The 19,310-nt window shown below is 55.8% G+C and overlaps 2 protein-coding genes across 10 annotated transcripts; one reads left to right on the forward strand and one right to left on the reverse strand.

Moving 5' to 3' along the window:
- Positions 1-31: 31 nt before the first annotated feature.
- On the reverse strand, positions 32-14,529 carry MBOAT7 (membrane bound O-acyltransferase domain containing 7). Of its 5 annotated transcripts, none has more exons than XM_003316658.4 (8): positions 14,185-14,529; positions 13,283-13,361; positions 13,067-13,196; positions 12,049-12,175; positions 8,409-8,568; positions 6,003-6,363; positions 3,995-4,171; positions 32-1,048 (listed from the first exon to the last, which is right to left on the reverse strand). In XM_003316658.4, exons 2-8 carry the CDS (start codon positions 13,356-13,358, stop codon positions 661-663), a joined length of 1,419 nt encoding a protein of 472 aa, XP_003316706.2. In that variant the 5' UTR covers positions 13,359-13,361; positions 14,185-14,529; the 3' UTR covers positions 32-660. The 5 variants fall into 5 exon arrangements, with proteins under 5 accessions (XP_003316706.2, XP_009434639.2, XP_063658346.1 ...); XM_009436364.3 differs by having other exon boundaries at positions 14,038-14,334; XM_063802276.1 differs by lacking the exon at positions 12,049-12,175 and having other exon boundaries at positions 14,185-14,463.
- A 229-nt stretch (positions 14,530-14,758) lies between these two features.
- TSEN34 (tRNA splicing endonuclease subunit 34) lies at positions 14,759-18,511 on the forward strand. 5 transcript variants are annotated; one of them, XM_009436363.5, is made up of 5 exons: positions 14,759-15,010; positions 16,195-16,441; positions 16,557-16,800; positions 16,952-17,209; positions 18,020-18,511. In XM_009436363.5, exons 2-5 carry the CDS (start codon positions 16,199-16,201, stop codon positions 18,205-18,207), a joined length of 933 nt encoding a protein of 310 aa, XP_009434638.1. In that variant the 5' UTR covers positions 14,759-15,010; positions 16,195-16,198; the 3' UTR covers positions 18,208-18,511. The 5 variants fall into 5 exon arrangements, with proteins under 5 accessions (XP_009434638.1, XP_001174919.1, XP_009434637.1 ...); XM_001174919.7 differs by lacking the exon at positions 14,759-15,010 and adding an exon at positions 15,101-15,298; XM_009436362.5 differs by lacking the exon at positions 14,759-15,010 and adding an exon at positions 15,101-15,219.
- Positions 18,512-19,310: the final 799 nt, after the last annotated feature.

Here is a 19,310-nt window from a genome sequence, read left to right on the forward strand (position 1 = left end):
TATCACCCAGATACCTGCACGGACACAATGCCTTTGTGCAACACTTTATTGGGAAAGATTTACACACGGTGACCTGTCATAGGCCAAGCGATGAGAAGAGGGCGCCAGGAGCGCTGGGGCCCCGAGGTGGCTCAGATGGAAGCCATGGGACGGCCGTCCCCAGGCCCGCGCATCTGCACCTCAGTTTCCCCTTTGTGAAATGGGAAGCTTATGCTTCCTTCCAAGTCTGCAATATCGGTGCAATGAGCTAAAAGTGGAGCGAAAGACACAAGGAAGAGGCTTCCCATTCCCAGGACCTGCCCCCAAGCTCCGACCCCACATTGTGGATGCAAAGAAAGGGAATTTGCCCAAAACCCACTGCCCAGGGGCCCCTTCCGTTTTGGGGAAGTGCAGTGCTCTCTGGATACCCAGAAGCTGGAGCAGGGGCCAGTGACTCTTGTCTGGACAATACTTTGATTTTGTAGGAGTGGAGGTGGCCTCTGGGCAGAGGGCAGGGAGGACACCCCCGGGTCTGCTTCAGTTGCAGGCAGGGTATTTAGCTGGGGAAGAGGAAATTCTCTCCAGGACCCTCTCCAAGGTAAGGACTCTTTCTGCGGAGGAGACAGCAGCCTGGTTCACAGAATTCCCGGGACCAGCTGGCAGAGGGAGCGTCGTGACAGCTTACTCCTCCCGGAGCTTCTCCGGGGCAAGGCTGGTGGGCTGGGATGCTGCCTTCCGCCGGCTGGGGCTGCCCCCACCTAAAGCCAGCCCCAGCCCCAGGGCTGCCAGGGCCAGGAAGTGGATACAGAAGTAGATGGAGGCCCAGTACCGAAGTGTGTCTGCCAAGGAGAGCAGCACGAAGCCCATGCACATGTAGTCATAGGCACGCATCTTCAGGAACCAGTGCACCCAGTCCCAGGCCTTCTGGCCCCCTGGGCTCAGCCGCCCCCGCAGGGCTGACTCCAGCCGGCCCTCGGCAGCCAGGCACAGCGGGATGGTCAGGAAGCTCAGGTAGTAGCCCGGGTGGAGGCCGTGCCAGTAGGCGCTCAGCAGCATGGTCCAGGCGCTCCTGAGGAGGAGGCTGGGAGTCAGGACCTACGAGTCCAGGTCCCCAGTGCCCACTGCCCCCAGATCCAGGAGTCCAGGACCCCAGCCCCTCCTCCCTCAGACCCAGAAGTGCAGGCCCAGCCCCTCCTCCCTCACACCCAGGAGTCCAGGCCCCAGCTCCTCCTCCCTCAGACCCAGAAGTGCAGGCCCAGCCCCTCCTCCCTCACACCCAGGAGTCCAGACCCCACCCCTTCCTCCCTCAGACCCAGGAGATCAGGCCCCAGTCCCTCCTCCCTCAGACCCAGGAGTCCAGACCCCACCTCCCTCCTCCCTCAGACCCAGGAGACCAGACCCCATTTCCCTCCTCCCTCAGATCCAGGAGACCAGGCCCCAGACCCTCCCCGCTCAGACCCATGCCCCTAGCTCCGGAAGGCGGAGGAGGCTACAGGCCTCTGTCTCCTTCAGGGATCCAGGAGCTCGCAGCCTTCCACACACACTCAGTCCTATCAAGACCCTCTTCTTCTTTAAAGATTTAACATTTTATATTCCACTGCCCTTCCTCTCCCAGGACCAACAAGTCTTAATTCTTCAGCCCAGTGGTTTTTTTTTTTTTTTTTTTTGAGACAGAGTCTTGCTCTGTCGCCCAGGCTAGAGTGCAGTGGCGCGATCTCGGCTCACTGCAAGCTCCGCCTCCCGGGTTCACGCCATTCTCCTGCCTCAGCCTCCCGAGTAGCTGGGACTACAGGTGCCCGCCACCATGCCCGGCTAATTTTCTTTTCTATTTTTAGTAGAGATGGGGTTTCACCGTGTTAGCCAGGATGGTCTCGATCTCCTGACCTCGTGATCCGCCCGCCTTGGCCTCCCAAAGTGCTGGGATCACAGGTGTCAGCCACCACACCCGGGCAGCCTGGTGGTTCTTAACCTGGGGTCCCAGGTCTGGCATCAGCATCACCTGAGAACTTGTGAGACATACAAATCCTTGTCCCCACCCCTTTTGCACCAGAAGCCCTGGGGGGGGGGGCCCAGGAGAAGTCTTCCAAGTAACAAGTCCTCCAGGTGACTCTGATGCCTGTTAACATTTGAGAACTCCTGCCTGGCTCATGAAGATCCAGAAGTCCCTGGCCTGTGGTCCTTCCTTATTCTGGGCCCAGGAGATATGTTCCTCTTCCTCCAAGGCCCAGCACCATCTTTCCTCACTCTTTTTTATTTTTTATTTTTTTTTGGAGACAGAGTCTCACTCTGTCGCCACAGGACAAGGCTCACTGCAGCCTCCGCCTCTTGGATTCAAGCGATTCTTATGCCTCAGCCTCCCAAGTAGCTGGGATTATAGGCAAATGCCACCAAACTCAGCTAATTTTTGTATTTTTTGTTGTTGTTGTTCAGACGGAGTCTCACTCTGCCGCCCATGCTGGAGTGCAGTGGCGCAATCTCAGCTCACTGCAACCTCTGCCTCCCGGGTTCAAGTCATTCTCCTGCCTCAGCCTCCCAAGCAGCTGGGACTACAGGTGCCCACCACCATGCCAGGCTAATTTTTGTATTTCTAGTAAAGATGGGGTTTCACCATGTTGGCCAGGATGCTCTCAATCTCTTGACCTTGTGATCCACCCGCCGTGGCCTACCAAAGTGCTGGGATTACAGGTGTGAGCCACCGCACCCAGCCATTTTTGTATTTTTAGTAGAGACGGGGTTTCACCACCTTGGCCAGGATGGTCTTGATCTCCTGACCTTGTGATCCACCCACCTTGGCCTCCCAAATTGCTGGGATTATAGGCATGAGCCACCGCGCCCGGCCTATTTTATTTTATTTTGAGACAAAGTCTCTCTCTGTTGCCCAGGTGACCTCGCTCACTGCAACCTCCGCCTCCCGGGTTCAAGTGATTCTCTTGCCTCAGCCTCCCTAGTAGCTGGGATTATAGGCGCCCGCCACCATGCCTAGCTAATTTTTTGTATTTTTAGTAGAGAAGGGGTTTCTCCATATTGCCCAGGCTGGTCTTCACCATATTGCCCTGACCTCAAGATGATCCACCTGCCTGGGCCTCCCAAACTGCTGGGATTACAAGTGTGAGCCACCACGCCTGGCTATGAGTTTCTACTTCTTTTTTTTTTTTTTTTTTTCTTTTTTGAGACGGAGTCTCGCTGTCGCCCAGGTTGCAGTGCAGTGGCGACATCCCGGCTCCCTGCAACCTCTGCCTCCCAGGTTCAGGCCATTCTCCTGCCCCAGCCTCCCGAGTAGCTGGGACTACAGGCACGCGCCACCACACCAGGGTAATTTTTTGTATTTTTAGTAGAGACAGCGTGTCACCATGTTGGTCAGGCTGGTCTCGAACCCCTGACCTCATGATCCACCTGCTTGGGCCTCCCAAAGTGCTGGGATTCCAGGCATGAGCTGCCGCGCCCGGCTGAGTTTCTGCTTCTAAAGGCTGCACAGATAACAGTGTCAAGCACAGAGTCTCCACTCGAGAAATATTGGAAGAATGAAAAACAATAAAAATGAATACATAGCACGCACTTACCTGTCAGGCCTCACATTAAATACATTTCACATTTTATCACATTTAGTCCTTCTATCTACCTATGAAACCAGTAATAAATAGCATTCACTCCATTCAACACTTGAGGCAACTAAGAGGTCAACTAACTCCTCAAGGTGTCTCCGTAACCTGGACGGCCAAGATTCCAGGAAGGCTGGCTATTGAGTCCACAGGACTCAGTACATTGCTTCTGCTGAGTGAGGCTGACTTTACAGAAGTAGAAAACAGAAGTAGAAACTGAGGCCCCGAGAGGGGGAACGATTTTACACCGGCATGCTGCCACTATAATTAGAGGCAGGGCAAAACCAGGCTAAACAAACTACAATTCCCATGAGCCTCCGGGGCAGGGGCCCAGCCAGGGACACTGCAGGCTACCCTGGGGCCTGCTGGGAGATGTAGTTCCGCAGTGTCACCTGAGACTGGGCGGGCTCACTCACCGCAGGACATAGGAACGGGTAGGTGCGCTCTTGTAGATATACTGCGCCAGCCACCACTGCACCGTCATGTTCCAGTACCGCATGCCATCGCGCACCCGCACGCAGAAATCTGTGCTGTAGCAGTCGATGTTGCGGATGGTCTCATAGTCATACTCCAAGGAAGCCGCCTTCTCCGGACTGGGGGGTGGAGGATGAGGGTGGGGGACAGACATGCAGCTCAGCCAGGCCCCCTCCCGACGCCTGCTAGTGTCCCAGCCCCGGATGCTAAGGAAGGGATCCTGGCCAGGCAATGGCCCTCTGGCTGTCAGACTTGCTAGGGCAACAAGGGAGGGTGGCCCAGAGGGTGCCTGTAGGGGAGGAAGGTGGGTGGGCTGGGTGGTACAGTTCACTGACAATGGGGTTCTTCTTCTTTTGGTACCTAATGGGGCCCACCACAGCCATGAAAAGCCTTGAAGGGCTATGGTTGCTAAGCTATGAGTCCTTTAGCAACCAAGCTCAGTATATTCAGAGAAGCCGCCAAGGATGGTCCCTTCTAAATTGTCGGACACTGCAGTTGCCAGGGAAGTTGTGGTTATCATCCCTAATAACAAGGTGCTTCACGGTTGCTAGGGAGATGTTCCAGGCGCCAGTGGGGTCCCCATGATCTTTGTTGCTAAGGAAAAGGCATTCCTTAGCAACAAGGCCTAGGATGTTTAGAAAGGCTTTTAGAAAGGGGCTTTTTTCCTGGTCGCAGTGATTATTGGAGAAGTGTCACCTCTAGCAATACAGTGGCTCCCTCATCACTCATGTCGACAGCCCCAGCAGTGGGAAACATTGGCCCATATGAAGCCTTGGTGGCCTCTGATGACAGGAGGGGAGCCATCCTTTAGGAGTGAGGACCGAGCAGATTTAGAAAAACCTTCAATTCCTGCTTGGCTTTACTAGGGGGACATCCTCTCTCTAGCAGCTGGAGGTCAGGGCACGGTTATTAGGGCAGTGGTAACAAATTCACGTGGGGGTGTCACTACCCCCACAACAGAATGGCAGTTTGTGACGACTAGGGGACAACCCTAGCAGGGAGTAGTAGTTCATCATTTACATCAACAGGCTGTTCCCCCAGCCGCAGTCCAAGCCCCTGGGGGAAGGCTGACTGCAGCTGTCAGGAACACAAGGGCAGTCTACTCCTGGTTGCCGGGGGTGCCATCTCCCTAGCAACACGGGGGCAATACTTCCTCAGCCACAAGAGAGTCCACAGCTATGGCCGTGCGACTTGCCTAGCAATGCAGGTGCTGGGGGGTGGAGCCTCTCTGGCAACAAGGGTCAACCCACAGTTTCCAGGGGGAGGTTTGGCTTCCTTAGCAACAGGGTAACTGTAGTTGGTAGGAATGGCGTGCCCTCTGCTGGGGAACAGCACTGGTCAGGGATTGGAAATTGCTATTTCCTTGCAGAGGGCTGCTGAGGGCCGCTATGTGAGGACATCCCACGGGGTGGAGCAGTGCTAGCTCCTAGCAACAAAGGGGCAGTGCAGGGAGTGCCATATCTGCAGCAACAGAGCAAAACTTCTGGTAAAAAGGAGGTGAGCTACTGTTGCCAGGGATCCTGCTTCCCTAGCAAATAGTGGCATTCTGTTGCTAGGGAACCGTTTCCCTAGCAACAGAGGGTGACCCACCACTAGCAAAGGATGGCATCCCCAGCAAGCAGGAACAATCTGGTTCTGGGGGGTGACACTTCTGTGGCAACAGAGGGGTGGCACAGGGTTGCTAAGTTACCACCTTTTCCTAGCGACAGGGGGCAGTTCACCACACTGCGGGGTGACAAGCGCTAGCAACAAGGGGCATCTGCCAGTACCAGGGATCTTTTCCCCACCGACAGGGGCTGGCAGGCCGTGGTTGCCAAGGGGGCGACACTCTGCTAAAAAAGGTGGTGGCCCTGGCCCCTTGCTCCCCGCTCTCCTCCCTGCTAGGGGCAGAGCCAGCCCTTGGAGGTGGGGGCTGCTGGGTCTTGGGAAGCCTCCCTCGCGCCGCCTGACCTGCTGGGGGGTGGGCATTGGAGGGTGGGGCCGCCTCCGGCCCGGGCTTTGGCGGCCACGGGGTAGGCCCCAAAGCCGGCGGCAATGCAGCCGCACTCGGCGGCAATCCAGGCCACGTAGAAGCGCATGCGGAAGGCGAAGAAGACGGGGATCATGTAGAAGAGGCGGGCGGGCAGCGGGCGGGCGTAGAAGGCGTCCTCGCGCACGGCCTCCAGCGGGAAGAGGTGAGAGGAGAGCAGGAACAGCAGGCCGAAGAGCGGGGCCGGCCAGGCGCGGCGCAGCAGGGGCCGCAGGCTGGGCACCGCCCCGGGGAAGGGCTGCTCCAGCCAGTCCAGGTAGGTGCGGTAGCGGAAGAACGGGCCTGTGGGGCGGGGAGGGAGGGCCGCGGTCAGACAGGCAGGTGGGCAGAGCTCAAGTCTGCAGGAGGAGGACAGGGAGCTTGGAAGGAAGGTGGGAAGAGGGAGTGAGACGGGCAGAGACTGGGCGCCGGGGAGACCCCAAGGGTAGGGACAGAGACCCTGAGAGATGGGGATAAGGAACGAGAGACAGGGGACAAGAAACTCAGAGAGACAGAGACAGTAACAGAAAAACAGAGGGGCCGGCGCGGTGGCTCACACCTGGAATCCCAGCACTTTGGGAGGCCTAGCTGGGAGGACTGCTTGAGCCCAACAGTTGGAGAGCAGCCTGGGCAAAACGGCAAGACCCCATCACTACAAAAAATAAAAATTAGCCAGGTGTGGAGGGCACCTGAATTCCCAGCTACTGGGGAGGCTGAGGCGGGAGGATCGTTTGAGCCCAGGCTGCAGTGAGCAGTGACTGAGCTACTGCATTCCAGCCAGGGAGGGAGGGAGGGAGGGAGGGAAGGAGTGAAGAAGGGAAGAAAGAAGGGAGGGAAGGAGGGAAGGAAGGAGGGAGGGAAGGAAGAAGGGAAAAGGGAAGGACGGAGGGAGGGAGGAAGGAAAGAAACTAGGAGATAGCTGTGGCACTTTAGCTACAATTTGATGGTGGTCTGGCCTAGGGAGGAAGCAGTGTGATTCACAGAAGGGACCGGGGTTAAAATTTTTATATGTTCACAAAGACCGCATGTTTAGGTCAATGTAGCATGGGAAGTTAAAAAGAAAAAAAAAAAAACAAATTAAAATAAATAAATAAGACCACATGTTGTATGATTCCATTTATAAGCGCAATGTCCAGAACAGGCAAATCTTTACAGATAGAAAGTCAATTACTGGTTACCAGGGATGGATGGAGGTTTGCGGGATGATGGACATGGGGTTTCTTTGCAGGGTATGAAACTGTTCTGAATATAACTACACAGCGGTCATGTCTGCACAACTCTGTGGATATACCAAAAGTCAGGGAGTTGTATGTTTTGTGTTTTTTTTTTCCCCAGGAAATTAAAGAAGCCAAGAGTTGTATGTTTTAAGTGGATGAGTATGTGAATTAGAGTTCCCTAAAGCTGTTATTGGAAAAAAAACCTTTGATGAGGTAAACATTAATGAAAAATATTTTCTTTTTAAAATTTCACATATATATACACATACACACATACATATATATACACACATGCACACACACATACATATGTATTTTTTGAGATGGAGTCTTGCTCTGTTGCCCAGGATGGAGTGCAGTGGTGCGATCTTGGCTCACTGCAACCTCCGCTTCTTGGGTTCAAGCGATTCTCCAGTTTCAGCCTCCCAAGTAGCTGGGATTACAGGCACACTCCGCCATGCCCGGCTAATTTTTGTATTTTCAGTAGAGACGGGGTTTCACCATGTTGGCCAGGCTGGTCTCAAACTCCTGACCTCAGGTGATCTGCCTGTCTCGGCCTCCCAAAGTGCTGGGATTACAGGCGTGAGCCACTGCGCCCGGCCCTTTTAATTTTATATTTATTTATTTTTTAAAAATAAAGGTTTAAAATAAAGGGACGGGATCTTGCTATGTTGGCCAAGTTGATCTTGAACTCTTGGCCTCAAGCAATCCTCTCGCCTCAGCCTCCGAAAGTGCTAGGATTATAGGCATAAGCCCCCACGCCCAGATGAAAAATATTCCCTTAAACTGAAAGTGGACCCTAAGCTGTGAATATTTGTAGTCTGGGAAGCAAAAACATCAGGTTGACATAGATCTTTACCTCCTTTATCTCTTCTCTTTGCTCCCAATACGCTACAAGGAGAAGAGCAAGGAATCGCTTAGGCTGAGACAGCCAGCTTCTACCCCAAAGCAGCTCTGGTCCAGCGGAGGTGTGAGACGTAGACCCAGACACATGCCCACCCTCACAGCAGCAGATGCTAGGATGGAGGTTGCCCCGGGCAGGGCGGGAACACAGAACAGGCACTCAGGGCGGAAGGGGACACAGGAGACAGAGCGGCAGAGTGGCACAGCTGTCAGGGCAGCCCCACTCACCTGTCATGATTCCCACGTAGCAGTAGCTGTAGCTGAGCGTCTCCATCAGGGAGGGCACATCGGGCAGCAGCCCCAGGGTGGGCCCCTTGCTGAAGCCTGAGGCTATTTCCTTCCTCTGGGCCAGGTGCAGGTCCTGGACTTCACTGGCCAGGCTCACCAGCTGGGCAGAAGGGGGTGGGCAAGGGGCCAGGTCAGACTCTGGGCCCTTCCCCACACCCATCTCCCTTGCGCGGCTGCCCTCGGCAGCCAAGGGGTGCTGGGTGCCCGCAGCTCTGCCCATCTAGGTTGTGTGTAACGCCTCTAGCTGGGCGGTGTTCCCCAGGGCTCAGTCCCAGGCCCTCCTCCCCTTTCCCTGTTCCGTGCTTACCTGCTCTCATGCAATCACGGAGGTTTCGATACTATCCACACGCTGAGGATGCCCAAACGCTACCCCAGCCCCAGACCTATCCATCAAGTGGCTTATTGGCATTTATACTCGGATGTCTCCAGGCACCCCAAACGCACTGGAAACGGAACATGATGTTACCCACCCCACAAGGTAGACCCTCTTCTAGTGTCTCCCCTCAAACAACAGGCCACCAAATTGTTCAAGCCAAAAATCTCCCTCACTCCCCAAATCCGATCCTTTAATCTCTCTCTCTTTTTTTTTTTTTTTTTTTTTTTGAGACAAGTTTTGCTCTGTCACCCAGGCTGGAGTATAGTGGCGTGATCTCGGCTCACTGCAACCTCCACCTCCTGGGGGCTCAAGCAATTCTCATGCCTCAGCTGGCCAGGCTGGTCTCGAACTCCTGGCCTCAAGTGATCTGCCCGCCTTGAAATCCCTTAAGTTTGAGTCTGTTGCCTCTTTCCATCTCCACTACTGAGCTGAATATGTTGTACTCTCCACCCTTTCCCACCAGTCCCAAGGTCCACCCTATATCAATAGATCTCCTTCTTCCAGCTTGTGGCTGGGTTGTCAATAGAAATCCCTGGCTGGAGACAAAGTCAGGAGAGGGAGGGTAGGGCTTTTACTCGCTTGTAAGATGGCCTTGGGCTGGCTGTCACCCTTGATAGATCATTTCAAGGTGGGTGGCTGTACACACCCTTTAAAAAAAATAATTTTGGCCGGGCGCGGTGGCTCACGCCTGTAATCCCAGCACTTTGGGAGGCCAAGGCAGGCGGATCACCTGAGGTCGGGAGTTCGAGATCAGCCTGACCAACGTGGAGAAACCCCGTCTCTACTAAAAATACAAAAAATTAGCCGGGCATGGTGGTGCGTGCCTGTAATTCCAGCTACTCGGGAGGCTGAGGCAGGAGAATCGCTTGAACCTGGGAGGCGGAGGTTGCGGTAAGCCAAGATCGTACCATTGCACTCCAGCCTGGGCAACAAGAGTGAAACTCCGTCTCAAAAAAAAAAAAAAAAAAAATTTAGGGCCAGGTGTGACGGCTCACACCTATAACACTAGCACTTTGGTTGGCCTAGGCAGGCAGATCACTTGATGTCAGGGGTTTGAGACCAGCCCGGCCAACATGGTGAAACCCCATCTCTACTAAAAATATAAAAATTAGCAAGGCGTGGTGGTGGGCGCCTGTAGTCCCAGCTACTCGAGAGGCTGAGGCAGGAGAATCGCTCGAACCCGAGAGGCAGAGGTTGCAGTGAGATCACACCACTGCACTCCAGCCTGGGCAACAGAGCGAGACTCCATCTTTAAAAATAAATAAAATTTAAAAAATTAATTTTTTGTAGAGACAGGGTCTCACTGTATTGCCCAGGCTGGTCTTAAACTCCTGGCCTCCAGCAGTCCTCCCACTATGACCTCCCAAAGCGCTGGGATTTTACAAGTATGAGCCACTGCACCAGGCCTACACAACCCTTTTTCCATCCAGGTACCACAACCTGACCCATTTCCCCTGGGCCTAGGGTTGGGAACGGCTCCTTCTGCCGGGCTGGGGTTCAGGCACCATCCCTTCTTGCTCCTCTACATCCTGCCCAATTGGTGGCCACTCCTTCAGTCATCCTAAATGCGCGTTTCCTGCTGCAACTCAGACCTACCCACAGCCAGCCAACGGCCTGTATCAAGCCACCACAGTTTGTCACCTGGACTCGGACAAAGGAGGATCCCTTTATCTGAGTCCATCCCATCTTGCCCTGTTCCACTTCAATTCTCCTTCAGCATCCAGAACGAGTTTTATTTCTTTTCTTTTCTTTTTTTTTTTGAGATGGAATCTTGCCCGGGAAGGCCCAGGCTGGAGTGCAATGGCGGGATCTTGGCTCACTGCAACCTCCACCTTCCAGGTTCAAGCAATTATCCTGCCTCAGCCTCCTGAGTAGCTGGGATTACAGGTGTGAGCCACCACACCCGGCTCATTTTTGTATTTTTAGTAGAGATGGAGTTTTACCATGTTGGCCAGGATGGTCTCAAACTCTTGACCTCAGGTGATCTACCCGCGTCAGCCTCCCAAAGTGCTGGGATTACAGGCGTGAGCCACCGCAGCTGGCCTAGAACGAGTATTTCTATTTATTTATTTTTGAGATGGAGTTTTGCTCTTGTTGCCCAGGCTGGAGTGCAATGGTACGATCTCAGCTCACCACAACCTCCGCCTCCTGGGTTCAAGCAATTCTCCTGCCTCAGCCTCCCGAGTAGCTGGGATTACAGGTATGCACCACCACGCCCAGCTAATCTTTTGTATTTTTAGTAGAGACAGGGTTTCTCCATTTTGGTCAGGCTGGTCTTGAACTCCCGGCCTCAGGTGATCCGCCTGCCTCAGCCTCCCAAAGTGCTGGGATTACAGGCGTGAGCTACTGTGCCCAGCCAGAACGAGTATTTTTAAACATTTAAAACTGGTCACATTGCCTCTTCTGGCAGCAAACCAAAAATCCCCTCTTCCAGCAGATCTCAATCCTCCACGGGAAGAAGTCCAGTGTCCTCAAGGTCTCCAGCCAGGCCTAGCACGGTGTCAGCCCTGCTGCCCGTTCCCTTTTGCTCGTCCCAGAAAGTGGATGTGGCTGGTGTAGCCTGTGGAACCCAGCCTGCTCCCCTCCACACATCCTGCGGCCTGAAACGCTCCTCCACGAACCCCTCTCTCATCCAACCTACTCCTGCCACCACTGAGCTCCCACAGGGCACACTGAATGCTGGGAAGGCCACTCCCTACCTAGCATGACTGCTGTGTTCACGGATAAGCCGCCAGTAGGAAACCATGACTCTGTGGGTCTGGGGTGGGCCCTGGGATTCTGTTTTCACCCCTCTTCCCAGGTGATTAGGAGCCAGACCTGGATGCCCTAGTTTTGTGCCCTTCACCAAGTACCTTCTCCCCAGAGCTGGTTTTTCTCCTTTGCAAAATAGCTGGCTACAGAGATTCAAGGACAGCATGTTGGTAAACCACCCAGCTGGGCCTCTGGCACACCGCAAGCACCCAATGGCACCTACTGTTACCCTGTGTGGGTTATTTCCTCACCCCAGGAGGAGCTGGGAGGTGAAGACCTGCCCAAAGGCATGTGAATGGGGAATGCTGTGCCCAGGGCAGCAAGTGAGGTGACGTCCCACCCCCAGGGTGTGTTGGAGGTAAAATCCCGGGGAGTCGCTGAAGGGGGAGGTAAAGTGGGAGGTGAAGGGGCCCACAGGGAGGCTGGAGGGGAGTGGCAAGCCCCGAGTCTGACCTTCAGCGTCAGCAGCAGCTGGACGGCATTGGTGAAGGGCGTGGGAGTGGGCAGGCCCAGGAGGCTGAGGGCTCGGAAGAACAGGAGATAGGAGAAAGTCCAGGCCAGAGCCAGGGCGTGGCAGGAGCTGGGCAAAAGCAGGAGGCGCGCTGTGTTGGGCACAGAAGTCTCGGCCTTGGCCACTCACTCCACGAGTCCAGCCACCAATCCTCCCCCAGCTCTCCCCATTCGTTTAGAGACAGAAACACAGAAGGGCAGAGAGAGGACAGGAGGGTGGATGTAGGGACGGAATGAGTATGATTGAAACAGTGGGAGAAGAGGCTCAGCCACATAGAAACACACACCAACAGAGAACGAGGTTAAGAGAAGCTTCGGGTGAAGACCCTGCAATCCTCCACTTTTTCTTTATTTCCAAGGTCCAGGGCTCAAGAAGAGAGAGGTGGATATGAATGAATATGAACGGTGGCCAGGCCAGCAGACACACTGTCCACTTCTCTCCATGACATGGATGTAGCGGACTGGGACAAACACACAGGGACCAGATGCAGAAGGCAGGGGAGGAAGAAAAGCAGATGAAGGCCGGATGCGGTGGCTCACGCCTGTAATCCCAGCACTTTGGAAGGCTGAGGCGGGCAGATCACAAGGTCAGGAGTTCGAGATCAGCCTGACCAACATGGAGAAACCCCGGCTCTATTAAAAATTCAAAATTAGCCAGGCGTGGTGGAGCATGCCTGTAATCCCAGCTACTTGGGAGGCTGAGGCAAGAGAATCGCTTGAACCCGGGAGGTGGAGGTTGCAGTGAGCCAAGATCGTGCCACTGAACTGCAGCCTGGGCAACAGGAGCGAAACTCCATCTCAAAAAGAAAGAAAGAAAAACAAACAAACATGAAACAGAGAAATGAGCTGATCAACAAGAGACAGCTAGAGATGAGGCAGAAGCTGAAAAAGACTCAAAGAGGAAACAGGTTGCTTCCTCCTCTCCCCTCCTCTCCCTCTCCTCCCTCCACCAAATTCTCACCAGGGCTGGGCCTGAATGAGGGCCCAGGTCCCGAGGATGGTGACCAGAGAATGCAAAGTGTGGGGGCCACAGGTGAACAGGGTGAGCCCCAGGCCCACAGCGGCTGCTCCCCATCTCTTCAGCCCAGGACCTGCAGGGGGAAGGGACAGCATAAGCCTGGAACCTTCCAGAGGGTCCCCCCCCTTTATTTTCCACTGGGGAGGGAGCCTGACTCACCGGCTTTCTTAAAGAGGAAGCCGATGGGGATGGAGATAAGAAGAACCACTAGATACGTCCATTCTTCAGGCGACATGGTCTGGGGGAGGGGCAGAGATTCACAGTGAGAACCCAGGAATCCAGGCCCCCTGCCTCCTCCCTCTTCGAGGATCCAGGAACCCAGCCTTCTAGACCCCAGTTTTTGATGATGGAGTCTGAGCCTCAGCTCCTCTCCTTTGAGAACCTAGCAACCCGGACTCCAGCCCCTTCCTCCTTGGAGGAGACAGGAATCCACCCCCAGCCCCTCCTTTGAGCGCACAGGCCTCCAGCTCTCCTGCCCTTGGAGAACCCAGGAAAGTGTGGGGATCTCCCAGCACCCAAGCCCCTCCTTTGCGAACGCAGAAATCAAAGCTACTCCCCGCACCCATACTGGGGACCCAGATTTGAAGACGCCCCTCTTTTAAAAACCCAGAAACGGCACCCCTCCCGGACCGTTCCTCTTCGACAGCCCAGGAATCTAGACCTCCGAGCCCCCTCTTCCAGCGAGGATCCAGGAACCCAGACCCCCTCTTTGGATCCCCCATCCCCCGGCCCTTGTGAAACCAGATATCCGGACCACCCAGCCCTTCTCCTTCGAGACCACCCAGAGGAGCCCGGGCCTCCAACCTGCACCTCCTTCGGAGCTCCAGACCCCTCTCCTACTGAGAACCCGGGGATCGAACACCCTCCCCTCCCCAGGCCCAGGCCCAGGCCCAGCCCCAACCCGTCCCGCGCACCCCAGCGCATCCCCGGCAGAGCCACAGGCGGTTGCGCCAGCCCCGAGTTCCAACGCGCCTCCGGGGCCGCCCCGCACCCGCCAGCCCGCAGAGACCCTGCCGCCGTGTAACCTCGCCTCGCCACTGGGCGCCGCCACCCTGGCCCACCTGAGCTGCTCGCCGGGCAGGAGGCGGCCGAGCAGTCCCAGCCCGCTTGCCGCCGCAGCTCCGGCCACGCCTCCCCCGCCCAGCGCGCCCCCGCGCCGCCTGCTCCTTCTGGGCGCCCGCCGGGCTGCGCAGATCAGGCCGGGGAAGAAGCCACGGTCAGGGCCCCGGGCGGGCAGGGAAGAAGCCCCGGAGCAGAAGCCGAGAGCGCGAGTCGGCAACGGGATTCGAGTCCAGGTCCACACTGGGATCCGAGCTCCGAGTACGTGAAGGGGCGGGCCTTCGGGCTCGGAACAAGGAGGAGCCAAAAGCTTTGGACCCGAAGGGGAACAGACGGGCTCCGGAAAGGAGGCGGGGTTTGGAGCTCGGCGTGAGGAATGAGGCGGGGTCTCCCTTCGGGTTCCTTCGGGAACAATCGGGAGCTTGAGTTTCCCCGGAGGCGGGGCCACAAACTTCGGCTCACTTCGGCAATAGTCGAGAACGGAGAGCTGAGGCCACTGTGGGCGGGGCCACATGTTTCGGCTTTCTTCGGAGATAGTCGAGTCCTTAGGGTCACTGTTCCGATGTGGGCGGGGCCACAGACTCGGCCGGATGTGGGTGGGGCCACAAGCTTCGGTTTACTTCGTAGATAGTTGGGTACAAGTGTCGCTAGGGTGATAGGCGGAGTCAACAGGTTCGCCAGATACCGATGAGTATTTACAAGGGGGCGGGGCGAAAGCGACTTGCCCTCAAAGGGGCGGAACCCCGAGGGCCTGCGTGAGCCTACGGGACCGGGCCAGGGTGAAGATCCTCAAGTTCCCAAGTAGAGGAGAGGAAGCGGCAGAGGGAGGTGCGCTCAGTGGGGCGGAGCCAAGGTGGCCCCCGCGGGAGGAGGGCGGGGCTTCGGTCCTGCGAGGGGCGGGACCTGACTTCCCGCGGCGCTGATGGGGCGGGATGACGAAGTTGACGAGGGTGTCGGCATGAGGGGGTGGAGCAAGGAGCGCGTGGCGCGGTGCGTAGTGGGTGGCTCCACCTCGACTGCGAATTACTGTTTATGAGGTGACTTGCTGGTTCTATCGGTGGACAGTGGGACATTCTGAAGGGAGGCAAGGAGGCGGACTGAGCGCTCCCAATTGGGGTGAGCCCGCCCGAGCGGAGAGTGGACGGCGGGTGCCCAGGGGGCGGGGCTTTCGGCTGTGGGGTTCGGTCGTAGGGCGGGAACTCCCCAACTGGGGTGCGCTGGCGCTCGAAGGGGGCGGGGCCACAGGCTGCGAGGCTGCCGGGAGCCGATGACGCCCGAACGCCGAACCTATGGCGTCCGGGAGGAGGCGGGGCTGCGGATTCGGCCGAGCCGAGAACACCCGAACGTCAAATTGCTGGCGTTCGAAAAGGGGGCGGGGCTGCGGATTCGGTGGAGCCGAGGACGCCCGAATGCCGAACTTCCTGTGCTCGGGAGGGGGCAGGGTTTTGTACTGTGGGAGTCTGAGAGCGAGGAGGTCCGAAAGCCGAATCACAGTCGTTCGGAAAGAGGAGGAGCGAAGGCCCGAGCGTCCGGAAGAGGGTGTGGCCTCGGCGGTGCCTTAGCCTCCAGAGCTTCTGACCGCTGACGGGAACACCCGAAGGGTGACGCCCACTTTGCAAGAGGGTGGTGCCAAAATGGTCCTTTGTAAGGGGGCGTGTCGCCGCGCTTGCGGAGGTTTGTTTTTCACACTCCAAGGCGCAATGGTAGGTACGGCAGTGCGGGCACAGAGCGGGTGCCGACCGCAGGGTCACAAGGGTAGAGCGAGGTCCCGGGGGCTTGGCGAGGGGCGAGGGTCGGGGGTTTGTCTCCGGCGGCCGCGAGGCCTGGTGGGATCGCCCGGGGGCGGGGCCTGGCGCTCGGGCCCAGCAGGTGGTGAACGGCGGCTGAGCGAGGCCCCGCCCCCTGAGGCCTAGGGGCGGGGCTTCGCCGAGACCCCGGAGGCTTTGGGTGCTCTGCAGCGGTCCGCGGCGCGCAGCTGTTTCGGTAACTGCTTTGCCTCCCGGCTCCCGCAGGAGGATGCTGGTGGTGGAGGTGGCGAACGGCCGCTCCCTGGTGTGGGGAGCCGAGGCGGTGCAGGCCCTCCGGGAGCGCCTGGGTGTGGGGGGCCGCACGGTAGGCGCCCTGCCCCGCGGGCCCCGCCAGAACTCGCGCCTGGGCCTCCCGCTGCTGCTGATGCCCGAAGAGGCGCGGCTCTTGGCCGAGATCGGCGCCGTGACTCTGGTCAGCGCCCCGCGTCCAGACTCTCGGCACCACAGCCTGGTAAGGGGGCGGGGCTCGAACTCCTGGGTTCGGTGGGAGCGGGACCTGGGAGTCAAGTTTCCTGGCTTCCGAAGGGACCATAAGCTTGGAGGTTCCAGCGAAGTGTGCTTCTCAGGCCCTGACATCCTTCAAGCGCCAGCAAGAGGAGAGCTTCCAGGAGCAGAGCGCCTTGGCAGCTGAGGCCCGGGAGACCCGTCGTCAGGAGCTCCTGGAGAAGATTACGGAGGGCCAGGCTGCTAAGAAGCAGAAACTAGAACAGGCTTCAGGGGCCAGCTCGAGCCAGGAGGCCGGCTCGAGCCAGGCTGCCAAAGAGGATGAGACCAGTGATGGCCAGGCTTCGGGAGAGCAGGAGGAAGCCGGTGAGCATGGGAGGTGGAGTCCAGGGACCACGGGAAGGAGAGGAGAGATCTTTTAGGAATTTTAGCTGGGAATCCAGTGCCTGGGTCTCCCTGAGGGTGAGAAGACTTTACCCCTTGAATTTACCAAACTCTTCTCTGTACTCCCCACCAGGCCCCTCGTCTTCCCAAGCAGGACCCTCAAATGGGGTAGCCCCCTTGCCCAGATCTGCTCTCCTTGTCCAGCTGGCCACTGCCAGGCCTCGACCGGTCAAGGCCAGGCCCCTGGACTGGCGTGTCCAGTCTAAAGACTGGCCCCACGCTGGCCGCCCTGCCCACGAGCTGCGCTACAGTATCTACAGAGACCTGTGGGAGCGAGGCTTCTTCCTCAGTGCGGCTGGCAAGTTCGGAGGTGACTTCCTGGTCTATCCTGGTGAGTATGGGTTGGGGCCTCTGGTTGCTGTGCCTTTCCATACGATCCCAATGTATTCTGCGTTTTTCTTTTCTTTTTTTTTTTGTCTTAATAGAGGTGGGGTCTCTATTGTTGCTTAGGCTGGTCCCGATTCCTGGGCTCAAGCAATCCTTCCACCTCGGCCCCCCAAAGTGCTGGAATTATAGGCCCAGCTGCATTTTTCTTTTTTGTCTCACTTTCTCTTAGCCTCTGAAATTCATAGACAGACAGGAAACATTTGGGAGCTCCCGAACTCATTGGGCAAGCAGTTTAACGACTTTTATTAAATGATTACTGTGATCCAGAAGATTCACTTAGAAGTAGTTAGACATGCTGTGCGCAATGGCTCACGCCTGTAATCCCAACACTTTGGGAGGCCAAGACAGGTGGATCACCTGAGGTCAGGAGTTTGATACCAGTCTGGCCAACATGGTGAAACCCCATCTCTACTAAAAATACTAAAACTAACTGGGTGTGGTGGTGGGTGCCTGTATTTCTAGCTACTCGGGAGGCTGAAGCAGGAGAATCACGTGAACCCACGGGGCAGAGGTTGTAGTGAGCCGAGATCGTGCCAGTGCACTCCAGCCTGGGGGACAAGAGCGAGACTTTGTCTCAAAAAAAAAAAAAAAAAAAAAAAAGCCTAGAAGTGGAATAGTTGTGTCCAAGAGCATCTGTTTTAGAGTATCTATAGTGATGGCTGAAATGATCTCAAATCTCCTCCCAGTGGTCGTTCCCGTGGCGTCTAGCCCTCTGCCATTGGTCACTGCTTCAGTGCCTCTCTCCCTCCCCCAGGTGACCCCCTCCGCTTCCACGCCCATTATATCGCTCAGTGCTGGGCCCCCGAGGACACCATCCCACTCCAAGACCTGGTTGCTGCTGGGCGCCTTGGAACCAGCGTCAGAAAGACCCTGCTCCTCTGTTCTCCGCAGCCTGATGGTAAGGTGGTCTACACCTCCCTGCAATGGGCCAGCCTGCAGTGAACTCCAGAGACCTAGGGGATGTGGCTGTGTCGGCAGCAAGAGCCTTTCTGGATGTTCCCCAGCTCTTCTCTAGGAGTCTAGAACATCCTCCTACCTTTCTCCGCGGTTAGTTTTTGATTCCAGGTTTTCGAACACTACATCTTTTTTATGTTCTTCCTTGTTTCAAAGCACTTATTGGCTGTGTTTTTGTAGTTACCTATTTTCACACTGTGAGCTTCCCGAGAATGGGGCCTGGGTTTGATTCATCTGTTTTCTACAGGGTTTAAGTCTCAGGAGGTCTCAATAAACTTGTTACATAAATGTTCATGATTTGAATGTTTGCGACAGTCCTGGAACCCGTGGATGGTCTCATCTGCATGTACAGGTGAGAAAAAGGCCTGGAGGAGGGGGACTGACTTGCCCAAAGTCACACACTTAGTAAATAGCAGGCCTGGCCTTTCAAAATTGGTTTTTCTGACTCCTAAATCTGCACTCTTTCTACCTCACTAAACTTCCTTTTGAAAAGATTTCTATGAAATTTCCCAGATGCATACAAACGTTATAAATAAAAATATAGGCTGGGCACGATGACCCACACCTGTAATCCCACAGAACTTTTGGAGGCCAAGGCAGGAGGATCGCTTGAGCCCAGGAGTTTGAGACCAGCTCTGGCAACATTGTAATACCCAGTCTCTACAAAAAATAATTAAAAAAAAAATTAGCCAGGGATCCCTTGAGCCTGGGAAGTTGAGGCTGCTGTGAGCTGTGATTGCACCACTGCCCTCCAGCCTGGGAGACAGAGCAAGAACCTGTCTCAAAAAATATATATATGTGTGTGTGTATATATGTAAATATACACACATGTATGTATATATATGTGTGTGTGTATATGTATATATTATGAAAGGAAATGAGTATTGTAATTTTAGGAGTTCAGAGCCTGGGGAGAACGTCAGGAAGGACTCTGGAAGGCGTTCTGCTTTTTCATGGCCTGGGTAGTGGTTGAGAATTTTTTTGATGCTGTATATTTATATTTTAGACTCTTTTTTGGATGTGTTATATTCTGCAATTTTTATAAAAGCTAAAACACATGTATATGTAAAAAATTTGCACTTATGAAATCA

This window comes from Pan troglodytes, chromosome 20 (genome assembly GCF_028858775.2).
Source record: "Pan troglodytes isolate AG18354 chromosome 20, NHGRI_mPanTro3-v2.0_pri, whole genome shotgun sequence".
Lineage (NCBI taxonomy): Eukaryota > Metazoa > Chordata > Mammalia > Primates > Hominidae > Pan > Pan troglodytes.

Bases quoted from the DNA above. Each gene is read 5' to 3' on its own strand.
- TSEN34 (XM_063802279.1), top strand. From the start codon at position 15,141: ATGAGGGGGTGGAGCAAGGAGCGCGTGGCGCG. The intron at 15,173-16,194 runs GTGCGTAGTGGG...CGGCTCCCGCAG, and splicing joins AGCAAGGAGCGCGTGGCGCG to GAGGATGCTGGTGGTGGAGG. The intron at 17,210-18,019 runs GTGAGTATGGGT...TCCCTCCCCCAG, and splicing joins TGACTTCCTGGTCTATCCTG to GTGACCCCCTCCGCTTCCAC.
- MBOAT7 (XM_003316658.4), bottom strand. From the start codon at position 13,358: ATGTCGCCTGAAGAATGGACGTATCTAGTGGTTCTTCTTATCTCCATC. The intron at 6,364-8,408 runs GTGAGTGGGGCT...CCCGCCCCACAG, and splicing joins CTACGTGGGAATCATGACAG to GCCCGTTCTTCCGCTACCGC. The intron at 4,172-6,002 runs GTCAGGCGGCGC...TCCACCCCCCAG, and splicing joins CAATGCCCACCCCCCAGCAG to TCCGGAGAAGGCGGCTTCCT.